The sequence below is a fragment of the Coffea arabica genome, chromosome 5c (genome assembly GCF_036785885.1).
Source record: "Coffea arabica cultivar ET-39 chromosome 5c, Coffea Arabica ET-39 HiFi, whole genome shotgun sequence".
Lineage (NCBI taxonomy): Eukaryota > Viridiplantae > Streptophyta > Magnoliopsida > Gentianales > Rubiaceae > Coffea > Coffea arabica.
This window is the reverse complement of record NC_092319.1, coordinates 1,427,167-1,448,785: the sequence shown is the minus strand read 5'-3', so window position 1 is coordinate 1,448,785 and position 21,619 is coordinate 1,427,167. Positions and strand designations below refer to the sequence as shown.

At 36.7% G+C, this 21,619-nt stretch overlaps 3 protein-coding genes across 3 annotated transcripts; 2 read left to right on the top strand and 1 right to left on the bottom strand.

Annotated features, from left to right (window-relative positions):
- Positions 1 to 2,589: 2,589 nt before the first annotated feature.
- Positions 2,590 to 3,237, top strand: LOC140007678 (uncharacterized). The gene has a single exon (XM_072050711.1). It carries the CDS (start codon positions 2,590 to 2,592, stop codon positions 3,235 to 3,237), a length of 648 nt encoding a protein of 215 aa, XP_071906812.1.
- A 5,059-nt stretch (positions 3,238 to 8,296) lies between these two features.
- Positions 8,297 to 11,351, top strand: LOC113690118 (protein DETOXIFICATION 41-like). The gene is made up of 8 exons (XM_027207941.2): positions 8,297 to 8,868; positions 9,433 to 9,977; positions 10,059 to 10,145; positions 10,218 to 10,274; positions 10,370 to 10,608; positions 10,677 to 10,795; positions 10,888 to 10,974; positions 11,065 to 11,351. Exons 1-8 carry the CDS (start codon positions 8,557 to 8,559, stop codon positions 11,134 to 11,136), a joined length of 1,518 nt encoding a protein of 505 aa, XP_027063742.2. The 5' UTR covers positions 8,297 to 8,556; the 3' UTR covers positions 11,137 to 11,351.
- A 9,003-nt stretch (positions 11,352 to 20,354) lies between these two features.
- On the bottom strand, positions 20,355 to 21,361 carry LOC113690654 (dammarenediol 12-hydroxylase-like). Its single transcript, XM_027208650.1, has 2 exons — positions 21,040 to 21,361; positions 20,355 to 20,569 (listed from the first exon to the last, which is right to left on the bottom strand). The coding sequence occupies exons 1-2, from the start codon at positions 21,359 to 21,361 to the stop codon at positions 20,355 to 20,357; spliced, it is 537 nt and encodes a 178-aa protein (XP_027064451.1).
- Between the last annotated feature and the right edge of the window lie 258 nt (positions 21,362 to 21,619).

The following is a 21,619-nucleotide window of genomic DNA, read 5'->3' as shown; positions in this document are numbered from 1 at the left end:
TGAGTCATTTGGACTCTAGGAAAAGAAACGTACAAGACTTTGAATTGGATGTGGGGACCACTAGATAGCATGAGTCATTTGCCTTTGGCTTTAAAAAGAAGACAAAACCTACGGGAGGTGATCAATCAATAGTTCTTAGTTTAGTTTTAGTTTCTTTTCTTTCTTTCCTTAGACTGGCCTCTGACACACGCCAGGTGTTCGACAATATTCCCCAACGGGGAGATTTTCTCATGAGGCATGGTTAAGTGTTTCTAGTCAAGGGGACAACTGAAGATTTGGTTCAATAATTACTGTGAGATCTAATTTATTTTAATTGCCTCCTTCATTTATTGGTATTCATATGTTTCCTGCTTTTAACCGTTATAGTGCGTGTGGATGATTGATTAGTGCGCAATAATTAATTATTCATACAGGCTATTTTGCTATATAGGGGTAATTGAATCCGTAATTGTTCGTTATCTCTATCCCAGTAGCAACTGGCATAATTGGAATTGTGTCAGGGGAATATTTGATCTGGCTTAAATAAACCCTCGTAGCGTGTTTGTTAGTCAGGATTGGGCCTTTCTAATTATTAATGCAACCTAGAAATTAAATCCTACGGTCGTACCTGGGGTTGTTTTTGGGTTAGGGAAATAGCTAACGGTCGTACCTTAGCTATCAATAAATTAAGGAAGGGTTGGTTGTTTATCGCGTGCATGACAACTATAACTAATCTGTTAATAAATGTTGGAATTATTCCTGCATCAATGATCAGTGCATGAACCATTTCTGATGTGTACCCTTGGCTAGAGTTTCTCTAATTATTTCTTTTAATTAATTACTTTCTGCATTTAATTTATTTAGTTAGTATTTAATCCAAAAACCCCCCATACTTTGGACTCTAGAAGAAACGAATTATCCCCAGTCCCTGTGGATTCGACCCTACTCACCGCTATATACAAAATCTGTATTTTTCTCGAGTAGGTATTTATTATTGCACAGGTTCGGCACCTGTCAATTTTTGGCGCCGTTGCCGGGGATCGAACCCGGGTCACCCGCGTGACAGGCGGGAATACTCACCACTATACTACGATAGAGTGAAATGGAAGTTTCTAGGGAGAATGATGATGAAAATGGGTTTCTGTCCCACCTGAGTAAAATGGATCCTAAACTGTGTCACTACTGCAGCTTATTCTTTTAATGTCAATGGCCAAAAGGTGGGATACATCAAACCACAGAGGGGTATAAGACAAGGAGATCCCCTATCCCCTTACTTGTTCCTTATCTGTGCTGAGGGGCTGTCCAACTTGATGAACTAGAGAATACAAAAAAAAGCTATAACAGGTGTCCAAGTGGGGAAGGAATGTCCAAAATTGTCTCATTTACTTTTTGCTGATGACTCTCTCTTTTGCTGTAAAGCTAGCATCTAGGAAGCTGAATAAATGAAAGGGATGTTTGCTATCTATGAAAGAGCTTCAGGACAGGCCATCAATTATGAAAAATCTGTTGTGTTCTTTAGTGAAAACACAAGCAAGGAGATGAGAAAGAACATCTGTGCCGAACTGGGGAATATGAAGGAAGCGGCAAGTGGGAAATATCTAGGACTACCTATGCTGATAGGTAGATCTAAGCAACAGGTATTTGGCTACATCAAACAAAAGGTAAGGACAAGCTCCAAGGATGGAAGAGAAACCTGTTAAGTCCAGCAGGAAAGGAGACCCTTATCAAATCTGTGGCAATGGCACTTCCCACCTATACCATGTCATACTTCAAGATTCCCAAAGTGTTGTGTAAGGACATAAGTAAGATGATAGCTGCTTTCCGGTGGGGCAGTGGAGAGAATGAAAGGAAAATGCACTAGACTAGTTGGAAAAAAATGTCTCAGGTGAAAGGTAGGGTAGTCTGGGATTCAGAGACTTGAAGAAATTCAATGAAGCACTCCTGGCCAAGCAATTGTGGAGAATACTCATAAATCCGAATCTGCTTGTGAGTAAGGTGATGAAGGCCAAATATCTAGCAAAACCACAGAACTGGAATAAGAATCCCCCAAAAGCAGCCTCTTGGATCTGGAAAAGCATAATGGCAACCAGGAAACTGTTGACAAAAGGGATAGGAAAGCGAGTAGGTGATGGGAAAACAATTGATATTTGGCAGGATAACTGGATACCAGGGAGTGATGATAGAAGGTTAAAAACTAGAAGAGATCCACAATGCATGATCAGGAAAGCAGTTGAACTGATCACGGAGGGAGAATGGAACTAGGCAACTCTAAAATGTTGGTTTATAGAGGAGGATATCCAAAAGATAAAAGCTATTCCAATAAGCACCACAGGCTGCCAAGATAGACTGTACTGGAGATACACCAAATCAGGCTTATTCACTGTGAAGTCAGCATATGATGCAGCAATGGAAGCAAGTCAGAAGCAGCAGATGGGAAGGATGCAAACAAATATTGGGAGCACCAGCTATGACCAACAGAGCTCAAAAATCTGGAAGAGTGTATGGTCCTTATAGATGAAACACAAATTAAAGCATTTCATCTGGAGGTGTCTACATCATAGCCTGCTAGTGAATGAACAAATAAGTAAGAGGACAGGTAAAGGCAGTCCAATGTGTAGAAGCTGTGGGGAAGAGGTGGAGACAATCGAGCATATGTTCTTCTGCCAAAATGTTGAAACCACTTGGAAACTAGCACCATTGCAATGGGATGGCTTGAAGGATATGAGAAGCAATTTTGTAAGGTGGTGGGAAGGGATATTAGGAGTAAAACAAAGGAATCAAGGACAAGAGCACATAGCTCTCAACGTAAATATCTTATGGCAAATATGGAAGGCAAGAAACTGGAAAGCTTTTGATGCAAAAGATGCAGATCCAAGGAAGTCAGCACAGCAAGCTATAGTAGAGTGGGATGAGTACATAGAAGCCCAAAAAGATACAGCTGGAGAGTTCATTCAACAAACAACAAACTCAAGCAATAGATGGAAATGGAATCCACCATCAGGGGGACTGATAAAGATAAACATAGATGCTGCTTTTTCACATAACATGGGGAGACCAGGCATGGGTGCTGTGGCTAGAAATGCAGAAGGCAAACTGATAAAAGCTTGGGCAAGAACTGCACTCAAAACTAGCGAGCCACAAGTGGAGGAAGTAGCAGCAATTCAGATGGGAATGCAAATGGCTCGAGAAGCAAACTGGAAGGCAGTAGAATTCCAATCTGACTGCAAGGAGGTGGACGAGGGTAGATATCATCCTTGAGGACATTGCAAATATGAGATGTTTGTTTGCAAAATGTACTTTCTCTTTTGTCCATAGAGCTGGAAACAGTTGTGCACATAGTTTAGCAAAGTTTGCAGTAAAGCTCAATAAAAATGTGGAATGGGAAGAGTGCTTTCCCATGTGGCTCCATGAGAGTGCACAAAATGATTACAAAGGAAGAATTTCTGATGTATCCAATCTTGTACTATCAAGTTTATGAAATGAAATGAATTTATGATGCTTGACAAAAAAAAAAAAAATTGATTACAAGATTTATTAATTAAATTTGTTTACTTTTTTTCCTACTAATCAATTTATGATAGATTGCTAAAGCACAAACATGTTAATTGACATAGGTTAGAGAAAATGGGTTTCAATTGTCTTTGGAGAAAGAAGCAGTTTATTCTCATACTAAAAGCGTCGACAGACAACACTAAAATTCTCATCCTCTATTTGTTCGCGATTACACTAGATACAGAATGTGAAAAAGCTGATCAAGATGCTCACATAACTTGCTGGATATACCCACATTAATATAGCAAATCAGGTTTTTATGTCCAATATATGGATGTGACAGATAGTTTCTAGGATGGACAGATTGTGGAGATTGGCATGAACGATGATCTCATCAATGTATAGGTAGATCATATAAACGTGGGGTATACATGTCACTCATCTGCCTACAACAAAAGACTAAAAACAAGATTGATCCATCAACTTATATGGCCAAAAAGATGAGCAAACTTCACGGGATGGAGCATATCTAATGTGTCCATCATTATCCTATGCTTTCTATGGACTTCAGTGCACCAAAGGGATACGTCTCTCTTGCTATAATATGTAGACAATAGAATATATTGGAAAAGAGTTAAGTCTTATCTCCTATGTATATGTATTTTAAGCATGGCCAAATTATACTATTAGTTATATTGATCCATTATGTTGGAAAAAAAAAATGGGAACTTAAATTAGTTTGGATATTGATCCACTAGCATGGCTTGAGTTCTCTTAGATGATTGGTTGGTGGTAGAATTTCGTAGGAGAAGAAGAATTGGATCGTATCTAGTAAATTGGGGAGTTACTATTAAACGTCTCAAGAGTTTCATCATCACCTCCATTTTCTCTACTCGGATTGGATAAATATAGAACCATTTGACCTTTATGGCACAAAACCACTTAATGCGGCTGGGGATTCCTTTGTATATTAGCTTGATGTTAAGGACAAGTGTTTGGCCCTCCTATTATTTTGGAATATCAATCGGATTCCGATTACAGTGACAATGAGAAAAGTGGAGGATGACTGTACTTGTGAAAGGTGACTGTAGATTTGATATGCATGAGGTTGATTATGGAGACTTTGAGGAAGAAGATGAAAATGAGAGTGATTACACAAGCGGTAGTAAGGAAAAAGACGAGAATCCCAAAGAGTTCCTTCATATAGTTTCAAAAAGTTATGGTATTGGAAAGCAAGTTTTCTTTTGAATGAGAGAAACGATTTGGGTAGTTGGATTTGATTTTGGACTTGCAGCAGTACTGTGTCTCTTTCATTGAATCATTTCTTTTGTAGATGGACAAGTGTTATGAGGTGGAGTTATGCTTTGAGTTTGGTACATAGTTAAGATTACATAATTTGAATTGTGTTGTCCAGAATTTATGATGTTATTTTTCATTTTGGACGCAATTCTTTAAGGTGTTAAAATGCCTGCTTTCAGGTCTGTTTAAATCTTTCTTGGGTTACTTTTGCTTGTTATGTGCTTCTTTCGAAAACTTATGTTGCATTTGTCTAAACTAGCGTTCAATGGTAAAAGTATGAGCTCTAATCAATTACTATATAAAAATCACGATGAGTCTTAAGTGTAAGCATAAGTAAAACCTGGTTTTGGTTTTTGTAATATCGATATTGCTCTTGACACTAACAAATGGACAGATTACATTGCATTTCTTAAATAATTAATAAGAATTATGTTAACAGTTATAAAGAAACATTCTTTTTTTTTTTTTTAGGTGTGTCCCGCAGGGAGTGGACCCCGCAGACTATTCACCACCCTCAGCAACTTGCTGGCAGCAAGGTTCGAACCAGGGACCTGAGGCTCCAACTTCAGCATATAAAGAAACATTCTTTGAATTGCAGTGATTCTGCCGAATTAAACCAGAAAAAGAACAACCAATTCAATTCATTTCATCAATAATTAATATCAATTATGCCAACAATTCATTATGCCAACTAAATATTTCACTTTGCTTTTTGTCAAAATTTTTGTTCCAAAAGATAGCGATGAATGAGATATAAACATAAATTGACAAAATTGTGGTTTTGATAAGATCAAAATAGCATGGATACGTTTTTTATACTTAGAATATTTTCTCTGAAATAAGAAACGAGGCATTTTGTTAAACAAAAAATGCAATACAAACAAGAAAACTTGCTTTCACGTGACTAGCAATATCAATTATGATGAATTATAATTTCTATTAGAGCACTTCAGAGTTTTAATAATTACAATATATGATGCTATTACACAATTATGATACCTAATTTTGTATGGTGTTATTAAGTCCGAAGTTAGGGAGGCAAATTATGATTAATCCTAATTTTGTATGGTGTCATTTTATCACATTTTTTTTTGATGATGCTATTGCTGCCAACCTTTGAATAGTCAAGTCAGGTATATTTTCTAAGTTGAGGGTAGTCAAGTGTGACTACTTAATCCAATGGCTAAGTTGAAACCCCAAAACTTAGAGGTTTTGGACTCTAATCTTTTTTCCACCTCTCATCTTCTCAAATCTCACATCTTCTTATTAAAAAAAATAAAAATAAAAAGTGGGACTACCCTATATGTTTCTCACCTCTCCCTACTTAAAAAATTTAAAATAAAAAGTGTGACTATCCTATAGGAGGCAAAGTGTGTATATCCTACCTCTCCCTGCTAGAAAAAAAAAATTTAAGAAAAAGTGTGACTGCCCTATATGTTCAGGGGGTAAAGCGTGATTAATCCATTTTGTCATATGAAGGATTTATGTGTTGATATGTGCGCTATGCTTGGTTCTAAGCTGTAAAAGACTAGAAAAGAGAAACAATAAAAACTTTTGGCAAACCATTAATTTTTTTTCCTAGATCCTTCTAAATCTTTACTAATATACTTCTCCATTCTTTAGTCTTTTTTTTTTTTTGGCTTAAAAAGAAGTAAAGTTAGAGGCTCAAATACTCATAGTAGTACAACAAGGTCCTATAAAAGAATGATATAGAAAGCTTTTTTATTATTATTAGTGAAAAGGTATGAACACACATTCTCTGTGTTTGGGCGTGCATGTATGTGCTCTCGTCTTGGTATGTATGTGCATTCATTCTCTAGTTAAAGAACGGTGACATAAAAGTAGAGGTGTCAAAATAGATGATTTTGTCGAATTTGGGTAAGTCAACTTGGGTAATGGATATCATTGGATCAACTCATTTATACTCATTTAATAAATGGGTATGGGTATACTCAATTACCCATTTATGACTCATTTGAAATTTTAATTATTTTTTATTTTGTTGCATGCTGTTTGACAAGAAATAATGGTATTTTATTGTTATTAGATTGATAGAAAATTCAAATTTATCTCCTTGAATTTAAATTTATAATTATTTTTAAATGAATATAAATGAGTGAGTCAAGTCAATACACTACCCACCAATTAAATGGGTTTAATTGGATACCTATTTAGACTCATGTAAAGTTAATGAGCGGGTTTGAACGGGTCAAAGTAATTAAATTGTGATTGACAAACTACATGAAAGAAAAATATGATGCCGGCGAAGAAGATGGCTGAGAAAGGGACTACGCTTTACTTGATGGTTTGCTCTTCATGTCCTAACACTTTTTAGTATTTATATTTCAAGAAATTTTAAATTCACCCAGATTCATTTCCAGGTCACATTTCTTGCCTCCTTTGTTGTATGAATCCTTTGTGTTAGGTGTAAACTCATCAAAGTATGCCAAGTCAAGGGGTATTTTCTATATTATTATATATATATATATACATACATACATACATACGTGTGTGTGTATGCATGTACACACACACTTATGTGTGTGTATGTGTGTATATATATATGTATTTATGTATAATTAATTTATATTTATGACATTATTATTATGTCATCATTTGGATCTCATTTTTTTTTTTATTTTTGATAAATGGAAGGTTTTGAATTTAAGACTTACTTACAATCCTCCTATCTTACCACCCAACCCAACCTTTCTTCCAACTAGATCTCAGGTTCTCCTCTCGACTCAACCGGTCGAACCCACTGATTCTTGACTTTTAAATTCTTTCAAGTCACTGTCCGGTGCGAGTTTCAAACATTGCATGCAATGGGTGATTTTTTTTTCTGCAATAATTAGAGGCTAAGTTTGCACTTTGCAACATCTGACGGGAAAGAAAAGGTAAATGGAAAACAGAATTGCACATAGTAATCATGCGAATTGGATCAAAATGATTGGGCAACGATCCAATAGTAATTTGACACTCAAAATTGTGAGTTAAGAAGTTCATGTTAGCCCATGTTATTCCTTCCACTTTGGATCCATTACAAATGGCTCATATTTTATCATCCAAAATAATAGACGAGGACTATCGTTAGCATCCGGGCCACCGACCCTGGCAGAACCGGCTAGTCTTCTTTCTTCCTATTTTCTTGATCTTGTTGAAAGAAGGGTAGTTGTTATTTCTTGTTGGACCTTCACAACAACAACAACGTGGTGTCCTAATCATTGAAAAGTCAATGATTGGATTCTATAGCACTGATAGCTAAGTACTAGCATATATGTAACGTTTCAGGTGGTTTAGCGTGGAACCACATTCCACATATAACATTCTTTTGAAGAATGCTATTTTGGGGCCATAGATTGTCCTGATATAAAAGAAATTGCGGGCAATAAATGATAATTGAATGATAATCTTCCTGTAATAAACGCATGATCCTGCAAAAGAGCAGTTTTTAGCCAAAGTTCCAGGTACTTTGACCAAATTAAGGAGTGTTAGTTGGAAAGTTTAACTTTAAAACTTCTCCAACGTCTGTCGTTCTTCTATCTACTTGTCATAGATGCATTGCTTAGTTATCTCTAAACTTCAAATTGGAATGGTAGTTAAAGACAAGCAAGTAAGCAAAGCATGGATGTTTATCCTCTACGCATCAATTACTAACTTCGAAACCTGATAAAATTTTGATTAAACCGCTGTGAATTTGATCTACTTCAACGAACTGGCATGCTAAAGAACTTGGTTCACTTCAGAGTTTGGTTTGAAGCAGGAAGCTGAGTCATAAGTCATAACATGGGCTCAGCTACAGAATACCAGCCTCTGCTTCTTGGACTTGATTCTCATTCTCAGATTCCGGATTTGACGTCCAGTGTTATTGAAGAGTTCTTGGAGCATAGGCCGATTCCTATCCGGTGGTATCCTAAGCTATTTGCCTGGGAATCAAGGCTACTTTGGCTGCTTTCTGGAGCTTCGATTATAGTTTATGTTTTCAATTACATGCTTAGTTTTGTGACACTCGCGTTCACAGGCCACTTGGGTGCACTCGAGCTGGCCGGGGCATCCATTGCTTGTGTAGGAATTCAAGGGCTTGCTTATGGAATCATGGTAGGTTATATCCTTATGAATTCCAGCTGTTATAGATCTATTGACTCTTTAGTTCTATATTTCTACTGCACATGTTGTGTAGACTCTTGCTTTCCTCTAAATACACGAGGTAATGTATGAAGAAGAAAATTATTTTCCATCTTTTGTTATCCCCAGAAAAAGGAAAGATAAACAACGGAGAATCAAATATTTTGCCTTCTTTTCTGCAAATCATGCATGCTTGGTTTCTGTACATATATTATAACTTAGTTTACTTATTAGATGGTTGACTACCAATTTCCTTGATAACAAGGAAAAGGAACTTACTGAGGTAAAGGAAAAAAGAAAAAAGAGCAGGGATTCACTCAGCTGAAAATCATTTTGAATTCATTGACTAAAAAAATTGGACCAATGTGCCTCTTCTAGTGTAAACATGTTGCTAATTTCCTTCTCAATTATCATTCACCTGCACATATTTCAAGCGCTTACACATATAAAAGCAATCATGTGGAGTATAATTAGTTCAAATAGCAGTCTTTTTGGTGATAATTCGGTTACTGACTCGACTAATTTCTTATGCTATAGTTGGGCATGGCAAGTGCAGTTCAAACAGTTTGTGGTCAAGCTTATGGAGCAAGACAATATGGAGCAATGGGGATCATTTGCCAGAGGGCCATTGTCTTGCATGTTGGAGCAGCTGTTATCCTCACATTCCTATATCTATACTCCGGCTCATTCCTCAAATCAATTGGTCAATCAGCTAGCATAGCTGAACAAGGCCAAATTTTTGCAAGAGGACTGATCCCTCAACTTTATGCGTTTGCAATTAGTTGTCCCCAGCAAAGGTTTCTCCAGGCTCAGAACATTGTGAACCCTCTAGCCTATATCGCTGTTGGCGTGTTCCTCCTGCACATTTTGCTGACTTGGCTGGCCGTTTATGTCCTTAATTATGGGATCCTGGGAGCTGCTCTGACACTTAGTTTGTCATGGTGGTTGCTGGTAATTTTGCAAGGACTTTACATTCTTTTCAGTCCATCCTGCAGAGAGTCTTGGACAGGTTTGTCGATAAGGGCTTTTAAAGGCATCTGGCCTTATTTCAAGTTAACCGCGGCATCTGCTGTCATGTTATGGTATGTTCAGTGCGCTTCAGTCATACTTACATTAAATGCTGCTCTCTAAAGATTGATTCCTTATACTCACTGATGCTGTAGCTTGGAGATATGGTACTTCCAAGGTCTTGTTCTCATATCAGGTCTCCTTTCCAATCCTACAATCGCGCTGGACTCCATTTCAATTTGGTAAAGACATTTGCTCTACTTCTATTCCACAGTTTAGTTATTCACAAGCTAAAATTTTGACTAAAATTGCAGCATGAACTATTTGAATTGGGATATGCAATTTATGTTGGGGCTAGCTGCTGCTGCCAGGTATGACTATAGAAGCATGAAATTGATTTTCTGCTGGATCAAACTGGACAGACTTGTAGCAACTTTAATTGTTCATTCTCCTTGCCTTGTTGCAGTGTTCGAGTAAGTAATGAACTTGGAGCAGGTCATCCAATGGTTGCAAAATTCTCAGTCGTCGTGGTAACCACAACTAGCATTCTGATAAGTATAGTTTTTGCGGCAATTGTGCTGATATTTCGGGTTGGATTAAGTGAGCTCTTCACAAGTGACTCTGAAGTCATTCAGGCTGTCTCAAATTTGACACCATTGCTGGCTATCTCTGTTTTCACAAATGGCATTCAACCTATACTTTCTGGTAAGAAACTTTATAAAGCAAAACAGGCTCTGAGATGTGAAATTCACTTGAAACATGTTGATTTTCAGGAGTGGCAATTGGGAGTGGATGGCAAGCTGTTGTGGCCTATGTCAATTTGGCTACTTACTACATCATTGGCCTCCCAATTGGCTGCGTTCTTGGCTTCAAAACCTCTTTGGGAGTGGCTGTAAGTCCTGATCTACATTTGCATTGTACTACTGGCATCTATCTGTACAAATGTATGTACTGAATAACAGGCTTTGGTGGTAACAAATTCAGGGGATATGGTGGGGAATGATTATAGGAGTTTTCCTGCAATCATTGGCACTATTTATACTAACCGCGAGAACAAACTGGAACTCTGAGGTAATCCCTTAATTGTTCGAGTTGATTATGTGAATATTCAATAGATAACCATGCAGATTGCACCACTCAAAATTTGTTATTGGCTTGCAGGTTGCCAAAGCTGCTGTTCGCATAAAGGATTCTGCAAATGAAGAGGGACGTGATAATTCTGATGGCATTTGAGAATGTATTGTCGAATTGAATATTATCTCTTTGCAGCGTAGGAAAGTTATTTTCCTTCTTGAAACTGCCGCCACGGGTACCCCAGTTTCTTGTTTGTCTTTGAAATGTATGCAAGTTGTTGAGGTGCTCATTTTTCTGGCAAAATGTTCAATGGATTCTGCTTCCTAGAGAAATTAGCCCATCCAGAATAGTATGAAGTTTTTGGATTTGCTCAATTATTGCTAGCCTTTTTTGACTACTACGAGGCATTAAATGTGCACAAACAAAATCACAGAGTGTTCAATTGTCAAATGAAAACGTATTGCAGTGTGGTCTATTGCAAACTTTTGAGATCACATTCGTCAACAGAATCAGACACTAAATTGCTGATATCATCTAAAGTTGTATAGTTCTCTTGCCAATTGGATTTTGGCCCCTACAGATGTAGGAAAAATTTTAATTTTGGACACCCCAACAAAATTTCAAAATGGTCCTACTAGTTTTGCTGAACCTCAAAAGCAAAATAGCCTCTAATCATATGCAGCATATACAGTAATGATCTTCATCCCCATATCCTCATGTTAAGATTTTAGAGTGTTCATATAAATGAAGAGTATATGAATGAAGTGTTAAACAGCATGTTGATTTAAAGTTTGCGAAATGCAATTGATTATTCCAAGATCACCTCTTTATTTCTATGTTTTTAAACTCAGACCGGACCAGCCAATCCGACCGGTCAAACTGGAAACCGGCAAAGTATCCGGTCTGAATTATCCTAAAAAATCGGATAGATGGAAACTCAGTCAAAATTGATTGAAAAAATAGAAAAAAGTTTCTTTTTTTGGAAAGGTCAAAACATTTTCAATATTATGTTTTGACCCCTAGGTTATTAAAAATTATTAATATACCTCAAATATTTTATACTTTATAAATGTTGTCCTAAAGTTTGGTGCTATTTTTCAATCAAGTCCATAATTTTAATTCTAAACTTGTTAATGTTCATTGACTAGCATGAATTGCTACTTGATTGTTCTAATTTCTTTGTATTTTCTTGTTAAATATATTTGAAATATTAAATATATATGAATATACTTTTATTAATATTAACATACTCTTAGGTATTTTACATACAATATTTTAATTTTTAAATAATTTTTATTTATTTTGTCATCCGATTCAACCCCGATCGAATCTATTGCCCTTTGACCCTTGAGTTCGACCAAGTCGATATCCTGTCCGAGTTTGAAAACATAGCTTTACTTTCGCATACAAGGCATGAGCTATATAGTACCAGCATCCAAAATTTAGATGCATCTTAGTATTAAAATTATGCCTTCGTCACCTCCTGCAAAACTTTTCCATTTCTTTATTCCTTCTCAAAAGATAGAGCCTAGGGAGGAAAAAAGCGATTTGGCCCTAGGTACTTGAATTTTGGGCCTTTTCGAATGCTCATAAGAGGCAAAATGGAGGCCATTTGACAGACAATATTTTCAAATAAGTCAAATTCTGCTGTCTAGAACTAGCAATCTAGAAGTTCAGGGGCTTTTCCAGTTGATTTTGTTTAGTTTTGTCCAGTTGACATAATTCTTACAACTTTTGAGATAAATTCATATAACTTTGATATAGTTGTGAATTTAGTTGTATGAGTTGACAAAATTCACGTCTACACCAATATTATATCATTTTATTCCAAATCACATAACTAGACGGAGTCGGACAACAATTCAACCGGAAAGGCTCTAGATCCTGATCCAGCAATCTTGAGTTTGAATCCTTTTAATACTTTCACTCTTCTATAAAGATCTTCAAGCTTCTTACATTGTTCATGGCTTGTGAGGATGGAGCCGAATAGGAAGTCCCTGAGCTAGCTTGGGAAATAAATTATGGGTAACTTTCTCATTAGGAATCAGCTTTTCCTATCTGAACTTGTTCACAACATTATGCATGAATATAAGTAGGGCAAATTATACTTTACCCCCATGTGATAGTGTTTTTACACAAAATCCTCCTGTGATTTCAAAAACTATACATAATTCCCTCATGATTTTGATTAAAGTGTCAAACTAACAGAATTTGTAATATATAATGGAATCACCTAAAATATCAAAAATACCGCTATGTAAAGTTGAAAATTATTTATTATCTATAAGGGGGTTATGTGTATATTTCGAAAACCATAAAGGGCTTATATGGTAAAACATTAAATCATAAGGAATTATATAGTAAAACACAAAATCATATGGGGTTAGTGCGTTATGTATACTATGTTTGCATATTTTAATCACTTCAGTCATTTAATTTTTAAACAAAGGTAATTTCGACAGTTTTAAAAGTTCTTCTACGAATGATCATTTTCATCACTTTAATACTTTAATTCAAACCATCAAAGAGTTATGTATAGTTTTTAAAACTATAAGGGGGTTATGTACAAAAAATACTAAATCATAGGAGATAAAATGTAATTTGCCCTTATAAGTATTGCTACCCGTGCATACTCGTTCCCAGGGCACATTCGAGGTTCCTCCCCGGAATGGAACAAATGTATAAGGAGCTGGACCATTTCCATCAAATCTTGATGGATCAAAATTGTCAGGATCAGGAAAATATACTGCATTCATATGTGTGGCATGCGTAATCCACTGGATCTATAGGGTGAAGCACAATATAATCAATTACTGTAATAGACTAGTAGTATTTGTGAATGATGCAGGACTAATCTCAAATACTGCAGTCACAAGAATTTACCTTCTAGCCTTTTGGAATTGTGAATCCTTCATAGGTGAAATCAGTTAAAACCTCTCTGAAACTTCCAATTCTTGGTGGCATTAGTTTTAGCACTCCACGCACGACATTCCATGAATACTTCGTCTTTCTCAGATCCTCCGAACTAGGTTTATCTTTTGCCTGTTGACTTTTTGGCAAAAAATTTTAGTCCCACATTGGTGAGATTGGTTTTTGGGGTAAGGCTTGAGAGTTATAAAATAACTTTATAACTCTCAAGCAAACCAATTAAAGTACACCAAAGAGGAACACCAAAATTTGTATTCTTTCTTCTCCTAAATTATTAAGAGTGGGTCGCTTAGGCGGTGTTCGGAGATTAGGCAAAATTGGCCGAACTCCGTTATCAATTTTCGGGTGCGTTCTTTCCTTATCTTTTCTATTTATTCCGTATTTATTTAGTAGTTTCTTTTCAATTGTAGTATAGTATTCAATATATTTGTCGGGTTTGCTTGTAGTGTTTTATACGATTCTTTTGGGTATATTTTTCTTATTCATGTGTACGTACTATTTATGTATACACGGGTAGGGCTGCAAACGAGTCGAGTCGAGTCGAGTTTTGAGCTAATCGAGCCGAGTCTCGACTAAATTTTACCAAACTCGAGCTCGAGCTCGAGCTCGACGAGCTGGCAATTTTCGAGCTCGAGCTCGACTCGAATCAAGTCGAGCCGAGCTCGAGCTCGAGCTCGAAAAAAATAAAAAAATATATTTTATTTTTAAAAAAAATAAATAAAATAATATTTTTTTCTGAATAAATAATAAAATATTAAGGATATATACGTAATTTCACTATGAAAATAAAAAATAAAAAATATATATATAATATACGTAATTTTATTATTAAATAAAAATAAAAATAAAAATATATATATATATATATACTCAAACTCGCGAGCCTAACGAGCTTAATATCGAGTTCGAGTTCGAACTCGACTCGAGCTGGCTCGAGCTCGACTCGAGCTTGACTCGAGTCGCTCGCGAGCGACTCGATTCGTTTGCAGCCCTATACACGGGTCTGACTTTGATAATACACCGTACAAGTAAATTCTATCATAGGAAGACTGGATTTTAAGTGGGACCGCTTGTGACCCCTCCAGCCTTTTCTGAGAATTTATTTGGAATGGTAATTCTGTCTAAAGAGATTATTTTAACGATCTTTCCTGAGAATTATTGAATCGGTTTAAATCACTAGTTGAATTTTTGAGTGAAAAATTATCCGATTTCCCCAACAAGTGGTATCAGAGCCGAAGGTTCGTCCTTTGGTCTGTTTGTAATTTGTTATATTGAATACTATTATTTGAGTCTGCAATGGCATCAGACGATTCTACGTCAAGAATTACATTTGGGGCATCGGCTTCCTCGCCCACATGGTCGAGGACTCCAATGTCAAGTTTGAAGATGGCGGTGGAGATATTTGACGGTACTGGCCATTTCGGCATGTGGCAAGGCGAGGTCATAGACTCCTTTTTCCAACAGAGTCTTGGCATTACTATTGAAAAAAAAAATCATATGACATAGAAGAAAAGGAGTGGAATACCATAAATCGGTTAGCATGCGAAACTATTCGATCGTGTTTGTCTAGAGAGCAAAAACATGCTTTCAAGAACGAGATTTCTGCATGAAACTTATGGAGGGCATTGGAGGAGAAATTTCTAAAGAAAAGTGGTCAGAATAAACTCCTTATGAAGAAAAGATTGTTTTGATTCAATTACCAACCAAGTATTACTATGAATGAACATATCACTATGTTTTATCAGTTAGTAGCAGACCTGTTAAATTTAAATGTAAAATTTGAAGCTGAAGATTTGGCTTTGATGTTGTTGTCATTCCTTCATGATGAATTTGAATATTTGAAGACTACGTTATTTCATGGGGAGGAGAATGTGTCTTTAGATGCTATATGTTCTGCTTTGTATAGTCATGAATTGAAAAAGTAGGATAAAATAAAAAATAAAGTAATTACAACAGATGAAGCGTTATAGGCAAGAGGTCGTCAACAAAGCCAATCAAAGGGGAGAAGAGCAAGGTCCAAATCGAAAAACAGAGTAGCCAAAGATGAGTGTGCTTTCTGTCATGAGAAAGGGCACTGGAAGAAAAACTATCCAAAGTTGAAGAAGAAAGGGAAAGCTCCGCAAGACGTAAATGTTGCAGAGTGTAAAAGTGATACGGAATCAGATTTCTTTTTGGTTGTATCACCTTCAACATCCCATCCAGATGAGTGAATTTTGGATTCAGATTGTACCTACCATATGTCTCCCATGCGGGAGTAGTTCTTTGAATTTGAAGAACTTGATGGTGGAGTTGTTTACATGGAAAATGACAATCCATGTAAAATAGTTGGGATAGGTTCAATCAAACTACGTAATCATAACAGATCCACCAGAATCTTGAAGAATGTTCGGTACATGCCGAATTTGAAGAGGAATTTCATCTTCTTGGACTCTTAGAGTCAAAAGGCCTGGAAGTGAAGATGCGAGATGAAATTTTTAAAGAAAATTCGGGAGTACTTGTGATGTTAAAAGGTGTGAGGAAGAATAATCTGTATTACTACCAAGGTAGTACAGTTGTTGGGACAGCAACAGCAGCAACATCTTCCAGTAGCAAAAAGGATGCGGAAGTAACAAAGTTGTGGCATATGTGATTGGGACATGCTAGTGAAAAATCTTTGCAAAATCTTGTCAAGTTAATATTGTTGAAAGGTACAAAAACTTGCAAATTAGAATTTTATGAGCATTATGTTCTGGAAAAACAAAGAAGAGTGAAATTTGACACTGGCATCCATAATACCAAGGGTATTTTGGATTATGAACATTCAGATATATGGAAACCTGCCAAGACTCCATCCCTTGGAGGCAGGTACTATTTTGTCACATTTGTTGATGATTTTTTCAGAAGAATTTGGGTGTTTACTATGAAAAACAAGGATGATGTGCTTGGGGTTTTCCTTAAATGAAAAACTCGGGTTGAAAATCAGACGGGAAGAAAGATCAAGATTCTTCGAACAGACAATGGTGGAGAATACAAGAGTGATCCCTTCCAGGAAATATGCCAAGAGTGTGGCATAGTTCGGAACTTCACAGTTAGAAGAACACCGCAGTAAAATGGGGTGTCAGAGGGTATGAACAAGACACTAGTGGAGAAAGTACACTGCATGCTGTCTAATACTAGGTTAGGCAGAAAGTTTTGGGCTGAGGTTGTAACATACGCTCAACATCTCGTTAATCGCTTGCCATCATCTGCAATTGGTGGCAAGATTCCATTAGAGGTATGGTCTAAAAAACCTGCAATAAACTATGATTCTTTGCATATTTTTTGTTCTACTGCATATTATCATGTAAATGAATCAAAGTTAGATCTACGAGCAAAAAAGTCTCTCTTTATGGGCTATAATATTGGAGTTAAGGGATACCGTTTGTGATATCTAGAAGCAAAAAAAATTATTATCAGCAGGGATATTGCCTTTGATGAATATGCCATGTTAAATAAGGAAACACAAGATGGGATCAGTGGTACTCCGCAACAGGTGGAGTGTACGCCGAAACAGGTGAAATTTGAGCAAATAATAGTGAGCCCAGCAAATAGCACTATCAGTGACTCTCACATGGCAGAAAAGAAGTCAGATGAGGAAGAGGTTTCTACACAAGAACCTCAACAGCAACAAAAGTCAATTGTCATCAATAGGCCAAGACGAGAAATTCAAAAACCTGCTCGTTTTGCTGACATATTGGCCTATGTACTTCCAGGTATTGATGATGTTCCATCCACCTTTTCTAAAGCAATTCAAAGTACAGAAAATGGTAGATGAAAAAATACTATGGAAGAAGAGATGAAATCTCGTCAGAAGAACAAGACGTGGAAGTTGACACAGCTACTGAATGGCAAGAAGGTAATTAGATACAAATGGATATTTGCAAAGAAAAAAGAATTTTCTGACAAGATTGATGTTCGCTACAAGGCAAGATTGATGGCTAAAAACTACGCTCAGAAGGAGGAAGTTGATTATAATGAGGCATTTTCTCTAATTGTTAAACATTCTTCTATTAGAATTTTGTTGGCCTTGGTAGCGCCGTTGAATTTGGAGCTAGTTCAATTTGATGTGAAGACCGTGTTCCTTCACGGTGACGTGAAAGAGGAAATCTATATGTTTCAATCAGATGGATTTAAAGTTGCTAGTAGAGAAGATTGGGTTTGTAAGCTGAGCAAATCATTGTACAAATTGAAACAATCATCGCGGCAATGGTACAAATGATTTGACCAGTTCATGATGGACCAAAAGTACACAAGAAGCAAATACGATCAATGTGTGTATTTGCGCAAGCTACGAGATGAGTCCTATATCTACTTACTCTTGTATGTTGGTGATATGCTGATAGCATCAAAGAGCCAAGTTGAAATTGACAAAATGAAGGCTCAGTTGATTAAAGAGTTCGAGATCAATAATTTGGGAGAAGCTAAGAAGATTCTCGGCATGGAAATAAGCAGGAATAGAATGAAAAGCAAGTTTTATCTAACACAGAAGCAGTATTTGAATAAAGTACTATAACGTTTTGATATGAATGGAGATTCAAAACCTGTAAGCACTCCGCTTGCTCCTCATTTGAAATTTAGTAGCCTATTATCTCCAAAGACGGATGAAAAACGAGCATATATGACGAAAGTCCAGTATGCTAATACCGTTGGTAGCTTAATATATGCAATGATGTGTACGAGATCCGACATTTCACAGGCAGTTAGTGTGGTAAGTAGGTTTATGCATGATCTGAGCAAGGGTCATTGGCAAGTTGTGAAATGGATTCTACAGTATATCCAAGATACTGTAGATGTTGGATTAGTATTTGGACAGGATGAATCACTTGGTCAATGTGTAGTTGGATATTGTAATTCTGACTATGTAGGTGACTTGGATACGCGACGTTGGACAACTGGCTACTTGTTCAAGTTTTCAAAGGTGCCAGTTAGCTAGAAGTCTACTTTGCAGTCAATAGTGGCTTTGTCTACAACAGAGCAAAGTATATGGCGATTATTGAAGCTGTGAAGGAGGCAATTTCGCTTCAAGAATTGCTTGAAGACTTGGGAGTTGGTCAAAAGCACATTAACGTGTTTTGTGACAGTCAGAGTACTATTCACTTTGGAAAGAACCAAGTCTTGCACGCAAGAACGAAACACATTGATGTTTGCTATCACTTTGTACGGGAAATTCACGAAGAAGAGGAGTTTATTTGCCAAAAGATTTGGATTACGGATAATCCTGCAGATATGCTGACCAAGGTGGTTATAAGGTTCAAGTTTGAACATTGTTTAGACTTGGTCAATATCCTGCATATTTGCATTGGTGCTGAGGGAGCAAATTTTGGAGGCACCGCAAGGACCGTTTGTTATTTTTTGTTTGAGTGAGAAGATTTATATTTCTGGTGGGATTAGAAATTATGCCAAGGTGGAGATTTGTTGACTTTTTGGCAAAAATTTTAGTCCCACATTAGTGGGATTGATTTTTTGGGAAAGGCATGAGAGTTATAGCAAACCAATTAAGGTACACCAAAGAGGAACACCAAAATTTGTATTCTTTCTTCTCCCAAATTATTAAGAGCGGGTCGCTTAGGTGGTGTCCGGAGGTTAGACAAAATTGGCCGAACTCTGTTATCAATTTTCGGGTGCGTTCTTTTCTTATCTTTTTTATTTATTCCGCATTTATTTAGTAGTTTCTTTTCAATTGTAGTATAGTATTCAATATATTTGTCGAGTTTATTTGTAGTGTTTTATACAGTTCTTTTGGATGCATTTTCTTATTCGTGTGTACGTACTATTTATATATACACGGGTCTAATTGTGATAATACACCGTACACGTAAATTTTGTCATAAGAAGATTGGGTTTTAAGTGGAACCGCTTGTGATCCATCCAGCCTTTCCTGAAAATTTACTTGGAATGGTAATTCTGTCTAATGAGATTGTTTTAACGATCTTTTTTGGGAATTACTAAATCGGTTTAAATCACTAGTTGAATTTTTGAGTGAAAAATTACCCGATTTCCCCAACATTGCCTTCTTTGAATCTGCAATTTCTTTTTACTCTTCACAAATGAAGAAGAGAAAGATTCGAGCAAGAACACATACCAATTTGGAACCAAGGACAATCAATCACTTTGATATATATCAAGCTAGAAAATGAAACTATACAAATTATGCGCTGATTAATTTAGGGTTATTAGCCTAAGAAAGGAGAGAAAAACAAAGCAATGCCAAAAGCTCCATCCATCCACTGTTCATAGATAGACAGAGCTTCACAGTATCTTTGAAACTTATCATCCCCTAATCTTCAAAATAAGCTATGCAACAAGACAAAGTTTACTTATTTAAGCAACATAGCTAATTGAGCTTACCTCTTCGGACAAGATCATATACACGAGGAAGCTTAGCAAGATATTTCATGATCATGGTAATTGTGAGGTGCAGAGTTGAATAGCTACCCCTGCACTAAACTAACTAAATGGCTAGCTATGTCTGTTTCACTGAAGAAATGACCATTATCATCTGTTGCAAGAAGCATGCGTGACATGAAGTCTTTTTTTGAATATAGATTCGTCTCTTCAAAAAGATCGATTTTTCTCTGTCTAACCATTGCCTCAACCGCTCTATGCATGAGCTTGGATGCCTTGATACCACGACCAAAAACTGTTCCTGGAAATTTATGGGCATTGAATGAAGACCATTCGCTATGTCCTCCGTTCCTTTTGCAAGTTCATCAATTTTCCCTGGATCGTTGATGCCGAAGAATATTTTACATGCCAAAATTAAAACGCATCTCTTTGCCATATATGGTTCACCGTCGCAGGTCGCGGTTGCATCGTGGTTTAGTTGTTTCATATCCGTCGCGGTATATCGATTAAATATCGGGTGATACGCACATTATACCACATGAAAGTTTCCAAAAAATTTGAAAAAATTACTAAAATTAAAAAATACCAAAAAATGCACAATTTGAAAAAATATTTGAGTCGACTCCGAATTTATTCAGATATATCGACCAATACCATGCATTACGAATTTGAATCAACCAATATCGGCCAATTCAGAGCGAGTAACCGCAGATATGGTAATATCTGTGATTCGGAAATCGATATCGTACCAGTTCCCTCAGTTCCGATTACGACTCAGCCGATATGTATTGGTATCAGCTGATATTGCTAACCATGTTGCCATATCATCAGCCGTGACTTGTACTTTGTTTTCCCAATCACTTTGCAGATGCTGTTTCATCATCTCATCCATAAATTCAACGTTTTCTCGAAGCCCATGCCCCTTGAGAATCACTGAATATAATTTACGTACTGTTTTTAAGTGCTCATTGTTCCCGTTGCCATCAGACTTGGGAAAGAATTTATCCGTGGCACTCGGAAGCCAACGTTGGACCAACTTTCCCTCGTTAGTGAAAAGAAATTTGTTCCCCTCAGCACTAGAGAGAATTGCCATCGGCTCACCAATTAATGATGTCCTGAAAATTTTAGAGGAATACTTGTTCATCCTCTCCTTGACAATCATATGAGGGACTGCTTGTTTTACTTTAAACTAATAATCCAAATTTTCACCTAGTTGAGGCAACCGTGTTCTCCCGAGGGGAAGCCTTGGCTCCTCAGAACCAAATGGTCTGAATATGCGGGACTTGTATCTAAGTGTAAGCTTGTGGAGACAGAGATAGAGGAAAAGAAGTTGAGGGAAAAGAAGCCAAAG

Excerpts from the sequence above, each read along its gene's own strand:
- LOC113690654 (XM_027208650.1), bottom strand. The coding sequence starts at position 21,361 with ATGGCAATTCTCTCTAGTGCTGAGGGGAACAAATTTCTTTTCACTAAC. Across the intron at positions 20,570-21,039 it reads CAATACATATCGGCTGAGTC|GAACAGTTTTTGGTCGTGGT; the intron begins GTAATCGGAACT and ends ATAAATTTCCAG.
- LOC140007678 (XM_072050711.1), top strand. The coding sequence starts at position 2,590 with ATGTGTAGAAGCTGTGGGGAAGAGGTGGAGACAATCGAGCATATGTTC.
- LOC113690118 (XM_027207941.2), top strand. The coding sequence starts at position 8,557 with ATGGGCTCAGCTACAGAATACCAGCCTCTGCTTCTTGGACTTGATTCT. Across the intron at positions 8,869-9,432 it reads GGCTTGCTTATGGAATCATG|TTGGGCATGGCAAGTGCAGT; the intron begins GTAGGTTATATC and ends CTTATGCTATAG. Across the intron at positions 10,275-10,369 it reads GGGCTAGCTGCTGCTGCCAG|TGTTCGAGTAAGTAATGAAC; the intron begins GTATGACTATAG and ends GCCTTGTTGCAG.